The sequence below is a fragment of the Oncorhynchus gorbuscha genome, linkage group LG25 (assembly GCF_021184085.1).
Source record: "Oncorhynchus gorbuscha isolate QuinsamMale2020 ecotype Even-year linkage group LG25, OgorEven_v1.0, whole genome shotgun sequence".
Taxonomy (NCBI): Eukaryota; Metazoa; Chordata; class Actinopteri; order Salmoniformes; family Salmonidae; genus Oncorhynchus; species Oncorhynchus gorbuscha.
In genome coordinates, this window is record NC_060197.1 from 27,971,741 (window position 1) to 27,994,388 (window position 22,648).

Here is a 22,648-nt window from a genome sequence, read left to right on the forward strand (position 1 = left end):
ACCGATTGAAACGCTATTTAGCGCGCACCGCTAACTAAGCTAGCCGTTTCACATCCGTTACATTGACATCAGCAAACCACTTTCCCACACGATGCCATTCACATGGTCTGCAGTTGTGAGGCCGGTTGGACGTCCTGCCAAATTCTCTAAAACGATATTGGAGGTGGCTCATGGTAGAGGAATGAACATTCAACAGCTCTGGTGGACATTCCTGCTGTCAGCATGCAAATTGCACGCTCCCTCAACTTGAGACATTGAGACATCTGTTGCATTGGGTTGTGTGACAAAAATGCACATTTTAGAGTGGCCTTTTATTGTCCCCAGCACAAGTTGTACCTGTGCAATGATCATGCTGTTTAAACAGCTTCTTGATATGCCACACCTGTCAGGTGTATGGATTATCTTGGTAAAGGAGAAATGCTCCCAAACAAGAATGTAAACAAATTTGTGCGCAAAAGTTTAGAGACATAAGCTTTTTGTCTGTACGAAAAATGTCTGGTATATTTTATTTGAGCTCATGAAACATGGGACCAACACTTGTACGTGTTGCTCTTATATTTTTGTTCAGTGTATCTACTGTGTGTGAATGTTTCTCAGTAGGAACATTATTGTGTGTGGATGTTTGTCAGTAGGAACTTTTATTGTGTGTGTCTTTGACTGAGTCTTTGTGACTTCTGTGTCACGTTTGTGTGTAATAACAATGTAATGATGTAATCATGTGGGGATAACTAAGTATTTCACTGATAATTTAATACTTGCTGTCCCGACAGTAAACAGAGTCCCTGGTCATCTGCTGCTCAGCAGAAACATCAACAAGTACTGCAAGTTCATATGGCGGAACGCCAGCGCTGCCAACTATAACAAGTCTGTGTGTTACAACTGTATACCTAGCTATATGTGTGTATTTTTCCATTTCTTTACATAGTAAAATACTGTCTCTGTTTATACAGTATGTTTCTCTTGTCTTAGACTTTCTGATACAGTATATTGGATTTTATACTGTTATTGGTCGGTGAATCATTTCAACCAATCAAAGATTTCCATTTCCGCAGGTGTGGCCGAGCCAATGAGAACTACAGGATGGAGACCTGTCTGGATGTCATTGTGAGTAGCAGCATCTGAACCCTCTCTCATAACACACAGAAAGGGAGATGCTGTGTTATTATTAGTCCTTTGATGGAAATCATGACCTGCCAGTGAGGATGCACCACCATTGATTGACAGATCCCAGATGATCACCTGAGGGGTTGTTCCGTGTACTCAGAGCCTGATGCACCAACCATGACTGTGATAAGGCCTGAGGGGGCGGGACTTCCTGACACTGACTTCCTACTTTACCTCCACGCGCAGAGCACCGACAAGTGTCGAGCGGAGGTGAGGGGTCACAGTGGAGACCATGTTATGTTCCATGTAAATCAACTTAGTTGGTGACTGTCAACATAGCTCTGGTTGTCCTTAGGTACAGATCTAAGATCAGCAGATATCCTTACCAGCATACCCTCACCAATGAAAAGCAATACGATCAGTAATGAACTCAGGTCATAAAATACGTTGACTGTCAATGTATCACTCTTTCCTCTTCGCTATTCATATATCCCAGCCCAGTGTGTTGGCCTATGCAGTGCACTGCCAGACTGACTCCCAGGGTCGACCTCTGGCTGGAGTGGTGGTCATCTGTAGGGACAGACTGACTGGGGAGGGATATAGCCACCAAGGCACTGTGCAGGTAAAATAAATGTAATTGTGTGTGTGTGTGTGAGATATATATATATATATGTACAGTGCCTTGCGAAAGTATTCGGCCCCCTTGAACTTTGCGACCTTTTGCCACATTTCAGGCTTCAAACATAAAGATATAAAACTGTATTTTTTTGTGAAGAATCAACAACAAGTGGGACACAATCATTAAGTGGAACGACATTTATTGGATATTTCAAACTTTTTTAACAAATCAAAAATTGAAAAATTGGGCATGCAAAATTATTCAGCCCCCTTAAGTTAATACTTTGTAGCGCCACCTTTTGCTGCGATTACAGCTGTAAGTCGCTTGGGGTATGTCTCTATCAGTTTTGCACATCGAGAGACTGACATTTTTTCCCATTCCTCCTTGCAAAACAGCTCGAGCTCAGTGAGGTTGGATGGAGAGCATTTGTGAACAGCAGTTTTCAGTTCTTTCCACAGATTCTCGATTGGATTCAGGTCTGGACTTTGTCTTGGCTATTCTAACACCTGGATATGTTTATTTTTGAACCATTCCATTGTAGATTTTGCTTTATGTTTTGGATCATTGTCTTGTTGGAAGACAAATCTCCGTCCCAGTCTCAGGTCTTTTGCAGACTCCATCAGGTTTTCTTCCAGAATGGTCCTGTATTTGGCTCCATCCATCTTCTCATCAATTTTAACCATCTTCCCTGTCCCTGCTGAAGAAAAGCAGGCCCAAACAATGATGCTGCCACCACCATGTTTGACAGTGGGGATGGTGTGTTCAGGGTGATGAGCTATGTTGCTTTTACGGCAAACATAACATTTTGCATTGTTGCCAAAAAGTTCCATTTTGGTTTCATCTGACCAGAGCACCTTCTTCCACATGTTTGGTGTGTCTCCCAGATGGCTTGTGGCAAACTTTAAACGACACTTTTTATGGATATCTTTAAGAAATGGCTTTCTTCTTGCCACTCTTCCATAAAGGCCAGATTTGTGCAATATACGACTGATTGTTGTCCTATGGACAGAGTCTCCCACCTCAGCTGTAGATCTCTGCAGTTCATCCAGAGTGATCATGGGCCTCTTGGCTGCATCTCTGATCAGTCTTCTCCTTGTATGAGCTGAAAGTTTAGAGGGACGGCCAGGTCTTGGTAGATTTGCAGTGGTCTGATACTCCTTGCATTTCAATATTATCGCTTGCACAGTGCTCCTTGGGATGTTTAAAGCTTGGGAAATCTTTTTGTATCCAAATCCGGCTTTAAACTTCTTCACAACAGTATCTCGGACTTGCCTGGTGTGTTCCTTGTTCTTCATGATGCTCTCTGCGCTTTTAACGGACCTCTGAGACTATCACAGTGCAAGTGCATTTATACGGAGACTTGATTACACACCGGTGGATTGTATTTATCATCATTATGTCATGTATTGTCATATATTGTCATGTCTTGTCCCTGTGCTTTCTCTTCTATTCGTTTCCCCCTGCTGGTCTTATTAGGTTTCTTTCCCTCTCTCTATCCCTCTCTCTCTATCCCTCTCTCTCTCTATCGTTCCGTTCCTGCTCCCAGCTGTTCCTCATTCTCCTAACGACCTCGTTTACTCTTTCACACCTGTCCCCTATTTTGCCCTCTGATTAAGTCTCTATTTCTCTTTCTGTTTCTGCTTCTGTCCTTGTCGGATCCTTGTTTGCTGTGCTGTGTTCTTGTTCCGTCCTGTCGTGTTTTTGCCTTCATCAGATGCTGCGTGTGAGCAGGTGTCTCTGTCAGCTACGGCCTGCGCCTACCCGAAGGGACCTGCAGTCTGTGGCCGCTTATCCTGTTATTCCCCTCTACAAACTAGAGGATTTCTGTTATCCCCGTTTGGACATTTCCTGTTAAGGATTCAGGATTTGTTATTTTCTGTTTGGACTTGAATAAACTCAGTTTCTGTTAAGTCGCTTTTGGGTCCTCACTCACCTGCATAACACATTAGTCATTTAGGTCAACATTGGATCATTCAGAGATCCTCACTGAACTTCTGGAGAGAGTTTGCTGCACTGAAAGTAAAGGGGCTGAATAATTTTGCACGCCCAATTTTTCAGTTTTTGATTTGTTAAAAAAGTTTGAAATATCCAAAAATGTCGTTCCACTTCATGATTGTGTCCCACTTGTTGTTGATTCTTCACAAAAAAATACAGTTTTATATCTTTATGTTTGAAGCCTGAAATGTGGCAAAAGGTCGCAAAGTTCAAGGGGGCCGAATACTTTCGCAAGGCACTGTATATATGTATATATTTATAAGTAAAAATAATTAGCATCTCCTTTTCTCCAGACAGTGATCCATGAGTTGTTCCATGCATTGGGATTCTCCAAAGAACTCTTCAGCACCTGGAGAGACTGCTCCTACTCACAACGTCAGTAACCTTGCTTGTGATATCATTTGGTATATTACATTTGTATTATAAGGCTATATTATATTGTGTTACTTAAGAGTGTGTTTTTGTCCAATCCTTTTAGGTTAGATTTTTAGATTTTTCTCTTTCTATTGTAAAGGTATCTGTTTTTGTTTTGCTGAGGGTTTGTTGTGTTGTGTGATTGAGTTATACTCAGTTGTGTTATGTCATTGAGTTATACTCGATTGTGTTGTGTGGTTGAGTTATACTCAGTTGTGTTATGTCATTGAGTTATACTCGATTGTGTTGTGTGGTTGAGTTATACTCAGTTGTGTTGTGTGGTTGTGTTGTGTGGTTATGTGATTCTGTGTTGTCTTATTGTGTTGTGTAGCTGGGATGGGCTGCTCCCCCCGGGGTCAGGTGACTAACACAGATGAGACAGGTCAGGTCAGGATCTACACCCAATCAGTGATCAGAGCCCTGCAGGAACACCTGTCATCTACTGACCCTGACCTGGGAGGACCACTGGAGAACCTGGTACGGACCCTGCCATGAGCCATTAACACACAATAAATAGTAGTGCAGAAATATAGGCACTGTAGTCACACTCCTGAAATACCGGACTCTCACACTTTATTCATATTATATATATATATTATATTGTGCTTTACCTTTCTCTAGCTACCTCGTTACCCATAACTCCTTTCTCACACTTTTCTCTCTAAATCTCTCTCTTTCTCTCCCCTGCTCTTTAACACACACTCTGCCCCTCCCTCTCTCTTTCTCCACTCCTCTCCCCATCTCCCAGGATGTAGGTTCTAGTGGTCTGTCCTCTCACTGGGAGTCCAGGGTGCTACAGGGTTCCATCATGGCTGCAGCCCTGGGGGATCCAGCTGTGGTGCGTGTCGACCCGGTCACCCTGGCCGCCCTACAGGACACGGGCTGGTACTCTGTCAACCACAGCCGAGCACAGGGCCTGGTGTGGGGAAAGGGTGAGGGACCCGCCTGTCCATTGAGACGGATATAACTGAACCAAACAGATAAGGGGTTTAGAAAGAATATCTGTCAAAGAGAAAGAGTGTAAGAGAGGAATATCATGTGGTGTGAGTGATTCTGAGTGTACCTGATTAATGGCCGTAGTGAATTATTGTTTGTGTATCTTTCGTAGGTGAGGGAGCAATGTTTGGATTACTGTCCACCTGCCATGACAACTCCTCCTCATTTTTCTGCACAGGCAGGTAGTGTTATTCTTTTATTTGAATATCCCACACTTAACCATACAATAAAAAACAAACCCCATTCTCCAACGTTGTCTAAAGCTGTCCAGGTACTCTACCTCATTCTCTGTTTGACTTGTGTTCTCCATCGCTCAGTGGTTTAGGGTGTCATTATCTTCACCGCCACAAGGGGGAGTGCCAGACTGACGCTCACCTGGATGGGTGCCGCATTTACAAACCTCTAATGGTGGGTCTTCTGCATACTTATTTACTTCAGTTTGACCATTTCCCTGAACATGACAAAACAGTATTTCAAACACTCTTCCTCAGCTTCACCTTCTCTCTCTCTTTGAACTTCTCCCTCTTTACTTCTCTCTGTGTTTTCCGAAGAGTGAGTGCTGGAAAGAGGAGAATGAGAGAGAGACTGAAACAGAGTTTAGTGGAGAGCTGTACCGTATAGACAGCCGATGCTTCTTCTCTAACCTGAGCAGAGAGGTCAGTGTGTGTGCATTTTATGTGGACTCACACCGCATATATTTGTGAAAAAGTGTATGAAGGTGACACCTAACCATTTATTTTATTTTCTATCCATCTCCTCTCTCTGTCAGAATGTCTCCCTTTCCGTCAGTGACTCTGTGGTGGGGCGTTGTTATAGACACAGGTGTACTGGGCTGAACCGGTATCAGATACAGGTGTCTGGCTCTGAATGGTTGGACTGCCCAGTAGGAAGCACCATTGAGGTAAACTTTTGAGCATACACCGATTTAGCCATTTTGGCCATTAGATTCTACCATGTTTTGACATGATTTCTCATTCATCTCAGGTGACAGGTTACAGGGGGCTAATTGCATGTCCTGACAAGAGGTTGTGTTATTACCCTGACATTGGTCTCTCCATCGACAACCAGGACCCCCACTCTCCAGCTGCCTCTACTAAAGGCACAGTGACTACTGAGAAGTGAGTATGGCTGAGTACGAAGTATTTCAGTGTCTTTGGTATGGCACAATATGAACTTGCAATGTTGTTATTTCAATCAAGTTCTAAGTGGTCTTTCACTTTCTCAGAGCGCAATACATCATTTATTTATCAGTATAAATAAAGTGTTTATTTTCTTATCTTCTCTCCCTCAGCGATCCCCTGTTACATCAGAACACAATCCCTGACCCGAGCCTGACCTTTGACCCTGCCCCTACTTGTGCAGAACCAGGGCTCAGTACAGACACCACGTTGGCTGCAGTCCTGGGAGTCAGTGCTGCTGTCTGTCTCCTGGCTGCCCTGATGGTGGCCTACAGGAGGTACCGCTCCTCCAGAGTCAGGGTGCATGCTGCCCCTGAGGCCCCCAGTGTTCTGCAGTTGCACTCGACCCAAAGTGATTCAAATAACTGCTAAAGGAAACTGGGTGTCCATTATAGCACAGTCTTGTGCACTGGTGTAAATGGTTACTTAATCAAGTAGGTGGTGTTTGTACATTATTTATCAGAGGGGGAAATTGACTATTTGTTAAGTGTTGAACTGTACAAATGAAAAAAGTACACTAGAGTAAAGAGCAATGCGACACTGGGGTGTTCTAATTGTCCCCTGGTTTTGTTGTTCAACATGGATTTAGCTTTAACACTATGTTAACCTGTAATAACAATGAATTATGTGAGCGTTTTCTGTGTCTTATCCCTGTGGTATACATTTTACTCATACAAATTGACATATAAAATGTAAATCTGCACTATTTATATGTTATACAGATCTGTTGCCATGGTGATGTTCTCTGGAATCCCCCTTAGATAAGTCAGAGCAGGGAAGGTTCCAGGCATAAGGAGCATAAGCGGTAAGCGTTCTCTTAGGCCTCCAACCCCCCCCCAAAAAATATTATTCTTATTTTTTTAAATATTAACTAAATATACACTACAGTTCAAAAGTTTGGGGTCACTTAGAAATGTCCTTGTTTTTGAAAGAAAAGCTCATTTTTTTGTTCATTAAAGTAACATCAAATTGATCAGAAATACAGTGTAGACAATGTTAATGTTGAAAATGACTATTGTAGCTGGAAACGGCAGAATATTATCCCATTATCAGAAACCATCACTCCAGTGTGCCAATGGCACATTGTGTTAGCTAATCCAAGTTTATCATTTAAAAAGGCTAATTTATCATTAGAAAACCCTTTTGTAATTATGTTAGCACAACTGAAGACTGTTGTTCTGATTAAAGAAGCAATAAAGCTGTCCTTCTTTCGGCTAGTTGAGTATCTGGAGCATCAGCATTTGTGGGTTCGATTACAGGCTCAAAATGGCCAGAAACAAAGACCTTTCTTCTGAAACCCGTCAGTCTATTCTTGTCTGAGAAATGAATGTTATTCCATGCGAGAAATTGCCAAGAAACTGAAGATCTCGTACAACGCTGTGTACTACTCCCTTCACAGAACAGAACAAACTGTCTCTAACCAGAATAGAAAGAGGACTGGGAGGCCCCAGTGCACAGCTGAGCAAGAGGACAAGTACATTAGAGTGTCTAGTTTGAGAAACAGATGCCTCACAAGTCCTCAACTGGCAGCTTCATTAAATAGTACCCGCAAAACACCAGTCTCAATGTCAACAATGAAGAGGCGACTCCGAGATGCTGGCATTCTAGGTAGAGTTGAAAAAAAAAGCCATATCTCAGACCGGCCAATAAAACAAAATATTAAGATGGGCAAAAGAACACAGACACTGGACAGAGATATGGCTTTTTCTTTGCAACTCTGCCTAGAAGGCCAGCATCATTTCTCAGAACAAGAATAGACTGTCGAGTTTCAGAAGAAAGTTATTTCTGGCCATTTTGAGCTTGCAATCAAACTCAGAAATGCTGATGCTCCAGATCCTCAACTAGTCTAAAGAAGGACAGTTTTATTGCTTCTTTAATTAGCACAACAGTTTTCAGCTGTGATAAGATAATTGCAAAAGGGTTTTCTAATGATAAATTATCCTTTTAAAATGATAAACTTGGATTAGTTAACACAACGTGCCATTGGAACATGTGTGATGGTTGCTGATAATGGGTCTCTGTACGCACATGTAGATATTCCATAAAAATCAGCCGTTTCCAACTACAATAGTCATTTACAACATTAACAATGTCTACACTGTATTTCTGATCAATTTGATGTTATTTTAATGGACAAAAAAATGTGCTTTTCTTTCAAAAACAAGGACAATTTGAAGTGACCCCAAACCTTTGAACGGTAGTGTATATATTTATTTTCAGGCCGGGGTGGGGGTACTCAGTCCAGGTCTCAACTAACTGTTGACAGTTAGAATAGCAGAATACACAATGTGAAAGTTCAACATTTGGTTGTGCTTCAGCAATTTTTTTCTTGGTATGTCAGTCACTGACAGTCACTCAATTAACCAGCTAACAATTTGTTAATTGGTAAGTTAGTCTAGCCACCTATCTACACTTGTAATAATGGCCAAATACTGACCAGGCACGTAGGGTAAAAGCCCAGGGGCCCCTTATTGACTTTGTTAGTCACTCTCAGTCAGATATCATTAACAGGGCATAAGTCATGGCACATGTGTAGAATTTTCCTTTAAAACTGAAAAAAATGTCTCTCCCCATGGAAAATGGGTAGAATTGCAGATAATTAGCTGTAAAACTGAGAAAAAGCAGTGTCTTGCCCCATGGCATTTAAAAAATCATGAAATTTGAAATAAAATTGTAAAGACAATTATCCGCCCCATGACAAAATGGGTAGAGGTGCAGGAAATTCACTTCACAACGTACATTTAATCTCTGCCATAAAGAGGGGGGGTCACTAAAATGTTTTGCAGACTCAAATGTTTTGCTTGCTTAGGGCCCCCAAAAGGCTAAAACGGGCCCTGAGTCAGAGAATGTCAGTTGATAGAAGTTAATCTGCAGTGACTGTGGTCTGTCATGCTCAATGATCAAGATAATTCTAATGTTGGACAGTCATGAAACATGACAAGATGCACAGGTGCTAGTCTCTAGGAATCAGTTCAGCAGCACAAAGTATAACAATACACTTTTCAAACACTAGCTAGGAGTAAAATAGTATAGCATCAACAGCATGCATTTCTTTCATACCATGTGACTTCTCGTAAATGTCAGGTGAAAAGGAAAGTGAAATCTAGCTATGTTGGAAAAACACGTACAAGAGATAGTCGAGGTGCAAATCGGCTTCTCTTATTCATATCCCACAGTCCGTCCTGTGTGTGTGAGGCAACGACTGAGAGACAGTGGCGAGAGAGAGCAACACGATGACAACCCAGCAGCAGGAGGGTGAGAAGCGCCATCACCCCAAAGACACCACGCTCAAGTTCGTCACTAGACACGATGATATTGGTCAAATGTATCTAAGCCTCTCTTGCTCAACCTTAGTTTATGATTTCAAGTAAAATAGGAATTGCTTAATAGGTCATGGAATTTTGTATGCGGATTTGAAAGTATTGATTTGATTGTATAGCTTGAATATGCAGTAAATGAGATATACAGGTAACTGCCAAAATAATGGAAACACCAACAAAGTGTCTTAATAGGGCCACCAGGAGCCGCAAGAACAGCTTTAATACGCCTTGGCATAGATTATGCAAGTGTCGAACTCTATTGGAGGGATGCGAACTATGTCCCCTATAAACTGCGCGCGTGCGCGGCTGCGCAGCTTCTGCCAGGATTGCCCGCGCAGAAGAAATGTCATGCCGCGCAGAGACGCAAGAGATTTAATGTCACTGAGTTCGCCCCATTAGTTTGCTCTATTTAGATCAACGTTTTTTCCTGTGATCGAATCAACATTATATCAGCCACTTTTCAATGTAAAAAAAAAAAAAATCTAACTTTGCAAGACTGAGTGTTTGATTTTGTTGTGGGCAAAGCCAGAGCGCAACGGAGTAGAATTCTATTGGCGGGGGTAGTACGCGAACCGCTCGTTCAATCACCCGCGAATGAATGCATTTTTCAGATCATTTCAGATCAGAGCGCAGTGCCGCGGGTGTCCCCATTTGTTGATATTCTTTTCTAGTAAGCAAGTTATTACCCCAAGTGTAGATAAATATAGGTTTATCAAGGAGGAGTTATTGCTTCCTACAAGAGCACAAAACATGTAGGCTACATTTCAAGCTGTTTTTGAAAAGCCAGTCATGTCAAAAGCTTATGTCTTAATTAAAGGGACAGGGTTGTATTTTGAGACACGCTTGAATATGCAAATAAGCCAATAGGCAGAGGGGTAACCTACATTGTCCGATTCTCTGTATGGCAATAATAAATCATTGTACTTTGAAAATTGGTTTCTTCATCATAAAACACAATACAATGCACTTTATAGTCACCTGTTTGGAGTGGCGATTTTAGCATGTAAATCTTGGTGGGGCAAAAAAAGAAAGAAAGTGGGAGGCATGTCAGCAAAGCCACAACACTAAACAATACATTCATTGAGGCCTCCCGAGTGGCACAGTGGTCTAAAGGCACTGCATCGCATTTGCTAGCTGTGCCACTAGAGATCCTGGTTTGAGTCCAGGCTCTGTCGCAGCCCGCCGTGACCGGGAGACCCATGGGGCAGAGCACAATTGGCCCAGCGTTGTCCGGGTTAGCGGAGGGTTTGGCTGGCAGGGATGTCCTTGTCCCATCGCGCTCTAGTGACTCCTGTAGTAGGCCGGGCACATGCATGCTGATACAGTCGCCAGGTGTACAGTGGTTCCTCTGACACAGTGGTGCGGCTGCCTTCCAGGTTAAGCGGGTATTGTGTCAAGAAGCAGTGCGGCTTGTTTGGGTTGTGTTTCGGAGGACACACGGCTCTCGATCTTCGCCTTTCCTGAGTCTGTACAGGAGTTGCAGCGATGAGACAAGACTGTAACTATCAAATGGATACCATTAAATTGGAGAGAAGAAGAGGTAAAAAAACGTTTTATTAATTGGACTATAACGGTGACAAACTGTACCCACAAACTGTTAGGGCCTACATAAAGTTGTCCCAAAGTAGGCCCAACATCTTACCACTGCTACACCTGGCTATCAGTGGAGCCTTGTCTGGCAGCCAAACTGTTCATTCAGCCTCATTTACTGCCTTACAAAAACACAGCTGATATGGCTGACTTGCTTAAACAAATGTGGTTTCTAATGACAATTAAGATGTACAAACTATGGCATAAGGGAAGCAAAGCGGATAAGAGGCAATCCATAATTTTGATTAAGACATTAATGAGCAAGCTAATTCAGAACATTGACCATTCTTACAATGTTCTCCCTGTACACCAAGTCAGAACCGTAGGATAAATAAAGGGGGCATATAAGCAGACAATGAAAGCTCTTACAATATTCAATGATTACATTTCTCTAAAACAGGTTATAGGCTACATGTGCACCACCAAGTCAGAACAGTAGGCCGAAATTAAGAGGTTTAAATAGACCAAATTATTAGGGGGAGGTACATGGGCTACTGACATCTTACTACACAACATACACTACCGTTCAAAAGTTTGTGGTCACTTAAAAATGTCCTTGTTTTTGAAAGATAAGCACATTTTTCGTCCATTATAATAACATCAAATTGATCAGAAATACAGTGTAGACATTGTTAATGTTGTAAATGACTATTGTAGCTGGAAACAGCTGGTTTTTAATGGAATATCTACATAGGCGTACAGAGGCCCATTATCAGCAACTACCACTCCAGTGTTCCAATGGCACGTTGTGTTAGCTAATCCAAGTTTATAATTTTAAAAGGCTAATTGATCATTAGAAAACCCTTTTGCAATTATGTTAGCACAGCTGAAAACTGCTGTTCTGATAAAAGAAGCAATACAACTGGCCTTCTTTAGACGAGTTGAGTATCTGGAGCATCAGCATTTGTGGGTTCGATTACAGGCTCAAAATGTCCAGAAACAAAGACCTTTCTTCTGAAACTCGTCAATCTATTATTGTTCTGAGAAATGAAGGCCATTGCCAAGAAACTGAAGATCTCGTACAACGCTGTGTACTACTCCGTTCACAGAACAGCACAAACTGGCTCTATCCAGAATAGAAAGAGGACTGGGAGGCCCCGGTTGCACAACTGAGCAAGAGGACAAGAACATTAGAGTGTCTAGTTTGAGAAACAGACGCCTCACAAGTCCTCAACTGGCAGCTTCATTAAATAGTACCCTCAAAACACCAGTCTCAACGTCAACAGTGAAGAGGTGACTCTGGGATGCTGGCTTTCTAGGCAGAGTTGCAAAGAAAAAGCCATATCTCAGACTGGCCAATAAAAATAAAAGATTAAGATGGGCAAAAGACCAGACACTGGACAGAGGAACTCTGCCTTGCTTGAATGCATCTTTATTAACTCAATGATGTATATTTTTTTATATTGTTTGCAAACTGATATGTGAACACATATTGATGCCAAAATAACATGCAAAATAACATGTTTGTTTTTGCAAAAAATGTGGGGCTCAAAACAGGTTGGGTTCTGCCCTATCTGCCCTGAATGACTGGTCGCCACTGCCTATTTGGCCGATGGTGTTACAGACCAAGTAAAATATAATTAATTAATGTCAAGCTCTTTAAAAAAAAAGTCTCATGCAATGTAGGCCTACATTGAACACCCCATGTAGGCTACTGTAGGCTATATCAAAGTAATCCAAAAGCTATTTCCAATGTTTTGGGATTTGCCACATTGGGTTTGTTGGTAGGCCTACATTATGCTCAAATAGCCACAATTTTAGCTTATTGGCTAAAACATTAAGGGTACAGCCTCAGTGTTCACTGTAAACGCACCGGAAATGACAAAAACATTCCTAAAACATTGACATTTCCGCTCACGAGACCTAAACTTTAATAGGGAACATTGGATGCAACACCATGTTTCCACGAGAAATTCCATCATTTGGTGTTTTGTTGATGGTGGTGGAAAACACTGTCTCAGGGGCCCGCTCCAAAATCTCCCATAGGTGTTCAATTGGGTTGAGATCTGGTGACTGAACACACACACACACACACACACACACACACACACACACACACACACACACACACACACACACACACACACACACACACACACACACACACACACACACACACACACACACACACACACACACACACACACACACACACACACAATTTAAACCACCTATTGTATGCTGCTTTGAGACCTCTCTTTCAAAGTCATGGTAATCAAAATAATGGGCAACTCTGCATTTTTATACCCTAAACATGATGGGATGTTAATTGCTTAAAACTCAGGAACTACACCTTTGTGGAAGCACCTGCTTTCAATATACTTTGTATTCCTCATTTACTCAAGTGCTTCATTTATTTTGGCAGTTATCTACCTGTATGTTGTAAGATGTGTTAGAAGTTTTGGGAAGAATAGGATACAAATTACAATTTTATCCCAAATGCCAATTTGAACCACTTCTGTAGATATGTGTATCTGTGTATATATATATATATATATATATATATATAAGTACTTATGTATATATATATACTACGTTTTTTTATTAGCATTCTTCCATATTGACACAACCTCTATGATATTTACCAGGAGCCCAGTTTATAGATGATCACAGGGCAGAGCTTATTCAGAGGGTCAGTCCGGTAGAGCCCATTGCAGATGTCATGCTCTCACAGGGACTGATCCATCCGGAGGTTAATTCTAACATCCTGGCTGCCAGAACCAGCCAGGACAAAATGAGGGCGCTATACGGAGCCATGTCCACTCAACCCCAGAAGGAGGCACTCTACAGCATCCTGGTGAAGAACTATTCTTGGGTCACTCAGGACATCCGTAAGTATCACAAGCTGTATCGGCTCTGTCAGCTACCACTAAGCCATAAGGTACCGTTATCTCTCTGCATACAGTATGCACACCAGACCTGGTTAGAAAACAGTTGCATTTTGTAGTTTCTTTGAAAATACCAACCTTTCAAATACTCAAAGTTGTCGAATATAGAGAATCAACTAAAGACAAGTATTTCCTTTGATAATCAAATACAGGTATCAGAAAATGTAATAATATTTGAAAGTATATTGAATACCTCTCAGAAAAAAACAAATAATATTTTAAGGTATTTAAGTGATTTGAAAACAAAAATAATATTTATTTGGTGGCTGCCAAATGCTGTATTTGATGAAGAACGAAAAACTACAACAATTAGTTGAATTAGTCGAAATATATGATCATTAGCACATGGTTTGGAGGGCTTGAAGATATTAATCTATAGAACATTACTTTGTGATTATTCCAATAGCAATGTTGTTGTTACATAGGACTTTAGAAACCTGGGTCCTGTTTAGGAGAATGGAAATGTACAGAATGTTCAAACATACATGTATTGTGTAGATCTAATGTGATCCACTGCCAGATGGATTGGAATTCAAATACTTAAAAAGGTAGTCATTTTCTGAGATCTGTATTCAAATAGTTTTAAAATTAGTCATTTTTGGGTCACCTCCAAAGTAATTATTTGTTACTTTCCCAAAATAGTTACTTTCCACAAAGCATATTTAAAACTATTGTTATCTTAGGTCTGCTTGACAATGTACGAACCAGTTGAGCTATACAAAAGGAGCCAATTCGATAGCACCATTGGTGACATTTTAAGTTAGCTGTGGAGTGAGTTTACTGCACATTCTTATTTCCGTCAAAGACGGTGGATAAATGAAGATGTCCCACTCAGGCCGTTTACCATTGAAGAAAGGGGGTGGCTCTCCCATTGACACCAATGCATTAGCAGCTGGGTCTGGTCTGCTTAGTTCATTCACTTTATATAGAATAGCGAGTGGGATGTCTCGCTTCCTCTTCCGTCCATGTCTCTGTTACACAATAGCTCCTTTATGATCCATGTAGATCAGGGATGGGCAACTGGCAGCCCGTGGGACCGTGGACCAATTTTACAAATATATATATATATATATATATATATATATATATATACAGTGCAGTATATATATATATATATACTGTACTGGACCAGTCAAAAGTTTGGACACACCTACTCATTCCAGGGTTTTTCTTTATTTTAATATTTTTCTTGATTGTAGAATAATAGTGAAGACATCAAAACTATGAAATAACACACATGGAATCATGTAGTTGCCAAAAAAGTGTTAATCAAATCAATATATATTTGAGACTTGAGATTCTTCAAAGTAGCCACCCTTTGCCTTGATGACAGCTTTGCTCACTCTTGTCATTCCTGTGGCGGTCCTCATGAGAGCCAGTTTCATCATAGCCCTTGATGGTTTTTGCGACTGCACTTGACGAAACTTTCAAAGTTTGACTGACCTTCAAGTCTTAAAGTAATGATGGACTGTCATTTCTCTTTGCTTATTTGAGCTTCTTCTTGCCATAATATGGACTTGGTCTTTTACCAAATAGGGCTATCTTCTGTCACAACACAGCTGATTGGCTCAAATGCAAAGAATGAAAGAAATTCCACAAATTAACTTTTACAAAGGCACACCTATTACTTGAAATGCATTCCAGGTGACTATCTCATGAAGCTGGTTGAGGTAATGCCAAGAGTGTTCAAAGCTGTCATCAAGGCAAAGGGTGGCTACTTTGAAGAATCTCAAACATAAAATATATTTTGATTTGTTGAACACTTTTTTGGTTACTACATGACTCCATACATGTTATTTCATAGTTTTGATCTCTTCACTATTAAAAATAAAGAAAAACACTTGAATGAGTAGATGTATCCAAACTTTTGACTGAGGTGGAGCCCATTGATCATCAGTTATCATATTAAAAACTACGCTTCCACCATATTGCAAAATTAGTAGAATAGCAGGAAATTAGCTGTCATGAATCATGCTCACCGATATGAAAATATAGATATATTTATTATTTTCGTATTCCTATTTAGTATTGAAGCATTTCACTTAACACAACAATGCAACATGTGCAATCCTGACAATTCAGCCCGGTGATTGAATAACTCTAACGAGGTATATGTCAAGGTATCTGTCGCTTGGTGTAGCCTACGACTCATTTTGATAACCAGGTCGCTTAGGGCCCCCCAAAAGGCTAGGCCCGGCCCTAGATAGAGTGAACAGAATCTAATGTACGGTATCAAGATCTATAAAAATAGAACTGCACATATACAGTAAACATAGAACCACCGGGAAAAACATCACTATTACAATGTATTAATTAAACTGTTTGGTTTCAGATAACATGGAGTAGTCACTGTATGAGTAAGGCAGTCATTTCAAGTACATTAGTTTCTCAAATATGCTGTGTTTTTTCTATTAAAACAGATAGAATGAGGATATTGCCGCTGGGAAAAACTTGTGCTGGGAGGAGTGCATCAGGAAACACAATCCTTGGTGAGAGATTTTCCTTCTGAGTCTAACTTCTCTGTTCTAACTTCTGTTAAAACAGAAATTAAAATGGCAAAGTGCAGCCAGAAGATTCATCCAGGGCTAAGTTAGAGTCAGAGTTCATTACAAAAATTTCAAATGAGCAGTAGGTGAGTGTCAAATTATAATTGTCAGTATAATTGTAAGTGTGTAGAAACAGCTTTGTATGGCCTGCCTGTATGCATATATATATATATATATATATATATATATATATATATATATATATATATATATTTACACCCCCAAAATAAACATTTTCTTACAGACATTACCTGCTACGATTATTATTATTATCGATTATTATTATTGTCTTTCATTAAAAAAAAATATTTCAGTAAATAATTATAATATATATATTATAATTATTTCCTGAAATATATATTTATATATAATTATATATAATATATATTTTTTTAATGAAAGACATTTTAATTGTGGGATAATAATAATCGTAGCAGGTAATGTCTGAAAGAACATGTTTATTTTATTTTGGGGGTTAGAGGCCAGGGGGGGGGCACGTAAACAGCATTTTAAAACGAGCACCCAAGTTGCTAAGTCTGCTCCTGCATTTATATTTGTATATTTTTATAGTGGAAGGACAGAGACAGGAGAGAATGGCAATCAGCATGGGCCACACAGAGGAGGAGATGAGCAATACCAGAGTGCTGCAGCTGAAACAGAACGTTGTCGAGCGAGGGCCAGAGAGAACATCATGGAAGTCAGGTAAGCAGGTAGAACTATATGCAGAATTGAACACACATACTTACCAGGCAATGTCAAGAAATCAATGATGATAGACTCTATTAAAACTACAATTAGAAATTAAATGTAAAATTGCTTAGCAATATAAAAACAACAGCGAAATACCTGAGGAGTTCAGGTAGGCAGGTGTAACTGTAGAATGCAGAGTACAATACACTGGGCAATATCAAGATATCAATGTATGAAAAAATGAAAGGTGACAAATAACGTGCATTTTCAAGTAGTATAAACAGTACAAAGTCAACATAAGCCTGTTAGCATTCCCATAGACTTAACATGGCGGGTTAGCTACTTAGCATTGTGGAACAACAGAAAATATTTCGATCCTGACCTAATTTTATGTTCATAAAAACATCTCAGCACTATTTCTGTCTTTTGTCATTGATATTCTGTGTCTAACAAGATGGACCTTTCAAGCAATAAGTCTCAAAGAAGAAAAAAAATCTACACGAATTCAATATGTTTATGACCATGACTTGCAAATGATACATAAATGCCCTTGAATGTAATTTAGTCTAAACCTTGATTCGTGCATGAATAGAGTTTGTTTTGATCACATTCAGCAAAATTCCACGTTAGAGTGAATGGACTGAGAGGGGAGATAATGGAAATCGACGTGGGCCAATCAGAGGAGGAGATGAACAATACCACAGTGCTGCAGCTGAAACAGAAAATTGCCCAGAGACTTCCAGGCTGGGACATAGGTAGGCAGGTTGAACTCTACAGTACAGAATTAGAACAAACATACTGGGCATTGTACATAATGATATTTATGTAATTTGATGGTTTTATCACTAGGGAAACAAGGGAACACCCAACATATTGAGTAACATTGTGATAAACAATTCATCATAACATTTGCAGTGATGTGTGTACCACCTTATTAACGACAACTGTACGCTGAACTCTAACCTCTTTATGCAGATACCCTGACGATGAGATACACATGCAAGACTCTGGAAGACTCACGCCTGCTCTCCTGTTACGGAATCCAGGACAAGTCTCTCATTCATCTAGTGCTTGATAAATATAGAGATTAAAGCATCTTCACCAGTCACATCATCCCACTACACTACTCTCCAAAAAATGCTGGGTTGTTTGGTTGATCCTGGGTTGCAGGTGGTGGGTTGGGTTGTTTTCTTTAAAAACTGCTGGGTTATTGATGCTGGGTGCTGGATTATTGTAAGTCCCATTGTTGGGATACAATAAGGTGGTATACTTTATTATAATATGTAATAATTAATCCAATGTGTAAAATGCAAATAAAATTAAGGACAATTTGAATTTGCGGTATGTAACCTTAACATGATCAAATGGGATGACATTTACTCGCACAGTGTGGCCAATACGATCTAGCTGAATGCCACACCCCTAAAATACCGGGGGTGCTTATGCCAGCTCGTCGGGCTTCCACACCCTAGGTGGCTCGAGAGGTTTCCTTGCCCTGGTTGGCTCGGAAGGCGCCCATCCCACGTCGGGCTGCCCTGCATTAAGCACTCATGTCACCATCATTTACGCACACCTGCCTTCCCTCGTCTTTAGTAATATTTGATATATCCGTCACTTGGTCTTTACTATGGTCTGCTCTTCATGTTGATCCCTGTGGAGTGTAACAAAACTTTATACTGGTGTAAATGCTTGTGATTCAGGTACCTACCGTTTCAAAGAAGTCACATGATTTAACAGAGGGGGAAATTCAACTTCAGAGCCACTTTCTCTCCTCAGTACAGACCGACTGTGGCTGCTGTCCCGGGGGTCACTGCTGATGTGTGTCTCCTGGCTGCCCTGATGGTCGCCTACAGGGCAAACTTTTTATCCAGATCAAAATGATCCCGTGTTGTCTCAATCCTGTTCCTCCATTCAAATTTGTTCCTCAATCTAAGACAGAAAATATTCTGACCAAATGTCATGGGATCATACAGTACAACATGAACTTTGTAGCTTAGCGTTAGAAAGTTATACAATATTTAATTGTCACTGCAATGATACAATAATTGACAATACAAAATACAGATTTTAAAAACCACATTGTTGACCGCTAAAATAGAATTTGAGAGGAAATAGCACATGATGTGATATGTTAGAGATTTGTTTCCATTTTGTCTTAAAACGACATCCAAAAACGAGGGACCATATTTAACACAACACAGGGTCATTTTGATCTGGATTTAAAAACCTGGGCCAATGAGGTACCGCTCATCCAGAGTCAGGGTGCATGCTGCCCCCTGAGGCCCCCGGGTTTCTGCAGTTGCACTCAACCCTATGTGATTCAAAAGAATACTGATGGAAACTAGGTGACCATAATAGCACAGTCTTTCATGATTTAATACAGCAGGAAATCAACTATTCATTAAGTTGAACTGAGCAAAGCTCAGGTTTTCTATGATCGTTCCCTTGATTTGTTTTATGAGATTTCACTTTCTCTGTCATTATGATATGATGTGCCTTTTGTCATATTCTACCTTATTAATATCCTCCTCTTGATATTTATTATATTTGACCCTGGAGGATAAGACCTTAAAACTTTGTACTGATGTTATGCTGCATTCATGACGTGTCGGAATTAGGAAACTCAAACATTTCTGTCTTGAAAAACGCGTTGTAGGAAGATGTGTCACATTCAAGACAACTCGGAACTCGAATACTCTAACATTTCAGACTTGGGAACTCGTTGTAGAAATCTAAGATCCAAGTTTCCCACTTAGAAAATATAAAATCAACCAATAAGAAGCTCTACGCAAATTTGAACTCGGAGTTCCGAGTTTCCAAGTTGTCTTGAATGTGGCAATAATACATGAGTTGCCCACTTGGGAAGTATCAGAATCAACCAATAGGAAGCTATACGCCAACCAATAGGAAGCTATACGCAAATAAATTCATTTGAACTTGGAGGTTCTGAGTTTTCCGAATTGTCATGAATGCAGCATTAAATAATTATCTAATCAGGTACCTAGTGTTTGCAAGAAGTCACACAATCTAACACAGGCCCGCAGTGACCTGCAGTTACACTTTCCCCAGGGGCGAAAATCTGATATCAACTTTGGAGGGGACAATTACATTACATTTTCTCAAGAGCAATTCCTGAGGGGGACACCAAAAGTAGTGCTGCAACACATAGCCTACGTTGTAATATGTTAAATGTATATTGTGGAACCATGATCACTACTACTGGATAATTGATAGGTAAAGTAGTTAACTTGTTCAAATGTTTAAATCATTATAATACTAATAATAATAATAGTTATAGCGGTGTTCCTTATCAGTCCAGTATGTATGCACGTATTTGTACTTACAACCAGCAATACCAACAAAGGCCAGTAGGTGGCAATACCAACAAAGGAACAGTTTTCATAAATACAATGAACATGGTGTGATCTTGTCTAAAATAATCCCCATTGAGAACCATCACAAAGTTGGTATTGAATTGACCTTTTAATTGACCTTTTTCTGATACATTTATATAGTCATTAAATATGTGCCACTGGCCTGAGTCTACTACATCTTTACAAGAACAAAAAGCTCAAAATAAGTACAGTTCTAAAAGCAAAATAACTACTTCAATGAAAAACCCAAATAACCCTCTGCTGCCTCTCCACTGCTGCTACAGGGGTATTTGTTGTGAAAGAGAGGGATCTGCACTGAAAGAGAATCTATGTTCAGCTCAGGGTACTGATCTAGAGACTCATCCAACACCCCCGTGAGAAGCTCTCTTTCCAACTTTTGTAGGATGCTTAAGACTGTTCTGGTCAAAACGGTCGCCAAACTGAACCTCCACACCATCCAACACTTAAAAAATGTCTGCCCTATAGTGATCCACTGCTTTGCCAGCAAATCGTCTTGAGTGCGTCTCAATGGATTCAATGCTGTTGCTTTCTCATGCAGTGCAAGGTAGCTTTCGTCATTTCTCTTGCCCCTAAGAGATGACCGCACACACTCGACTGCAGCCTGCATACCAGAGACAGTCTGAGTTGTCTTCTGCAGTGAAATGTTTACACATTCAAGCTCTCCAAGAACAGCAGAGGCAAGTGTGAGGCCCAACACAGTCTTGCCTTTGCTGAAGTGCTCGAATAAGCCACTGGCAGTTGAAGCTGTCTTGGATGCAGTTTTTGCCATCTCCTCTAGGCTGCTTAGTACCCGCTCATACTGCCCTAATACAGCTCTAATAGCAGTATTCTGCACAGTCCACCTTGTTGCACATAGGGGTTTCAGGGTGGTCAGATTTGTATCTTTGAACGTGGCAATTGATTCAAACACGCTCTTAAACTTCCCTGACTGGCCATAGAGGACACCTAACTGATGGACCCAAGAAAGGGAATCCCGGATCAGTGGGGAGGCTGAGCAGCCAGCCTGTGTAATCAGATTTACACAGTGTGCTCCACAATGCACAATAGAGGGCAAATGGCTGCTGCCTCCTCACAATTGCCTGTGCACCTGTGTATTTTCCTGCCATGTTTGAGGCACCATCGTAACTCTGCCCACGTAAGCCAGACATGGGCAAATTGAGCCTCAACAACACATCAGTTGCCACTTTCGCAATGCCCTCTCCTGTTGTCTCCGCCACCCTGTTTAGCCCAATAAAGTCCTCGTGAGGGACACGGTCATGGTCAACATAACGCAGACAGACACTCTCCGGTTCCGCACCAGAGACATCTTGAGTACAATCAACAATTACTGAAAATTGTACAATCGGAAGAGACCTAATCTCAGCTGCAATGCCTCGAATGACTGTATTGGCCATGATGTTTAGAATTTCATTCTGTGCTTTGGGGCCTGTGTACATTGTGGTACGCTCTGTTAACCACTTCAGTAAAATGGGATCATCCTCTTCTGCCCTAAGTTTCAAAAGCTGGTATAAATTCCTACTGTCATCCGTGTGGCCTCTAAAGGCTTGTCCCTGTCAAAATACATGCCGCACTGCTTTTAACCAGGGCAAGTTTATGCCCAGGAATCCACCGGAAAGAGCGGTCACGACAACGCAGACAAAAATTCCAAATTATATCCATAATGTCCACAGAAACATGTCAAACGTTTTTTATAATCAATCCTCAGGGTGTTTTTCAAATATCTATTCGATATTATATCAACCGGGACAGTTACGCAATGTGGTCGTTCACGCTCATTCTTCAAAATAAAAGCCTGAAACTATGTCTAAAGGCTGTTGACACCTAAGGGAAGCCATAGAAAAAGGAATCTAGTTGATATCCCTTTAAATGGGCAATAGGGATGCATAAGAACAGAGAGATTTCAAAAACAGGGG

The 22,648-nt window shown here is 40.7% G+C and overlaps 1 protein-coding gene across 1 annotated transcript; it reads left to right on the forward strand.

The window, feature by feature from the left end:
- The first annotated feature begins 9,408 nt into the window (after positions 1-9,408).
- Positions 9,409-18,675, forward strand: LOC124014395. Its single transcript, XM_046329310.1, has 6 exons — positions 9,409-9,561; positions 13,805-14,047; positions 16,525-16,593; positions 17,221-17,352; positions 17,955-18,095; positions 18,316-18,675. Exons 1-6 carry the CDS (start codon positions 9,540-9,542, stop codon positions 18,429-18,431), a joined length of 723 nt encoding a protein of 240 aa, XP_046185266.1. The 5' UTR covers positions 9,409-9,539; the 3' UTR covers positions 18,432-18,675.
- The last annotated feature ends 3,973 nt before the right edge of the window (positions 18,676-22,648 follow it).

Excerpts from the sequence above, each read along its gene's own strand:
- LOC124014395 (XM_046329310.1), top strand. The coding sequence starts at position 9,540 with ATGACAACCCAGCAGCAGGAGG. Across the intron at positions 16,594-17,220 it reads ATCAGGAAACACAATCCTTG|TGGAAGGACAGAGACAGGAG; the intron begins GTGAGAGATTTT and ends ATATTTTTATAG. Across the intron at positions 18,096-18,315 it reads ACTTCCAGGCTGGGACATAG|ATACCCTGACGATGAGATAC; the intron begins GTAGGCAGGTTG and ends CTCTTTATGCAG.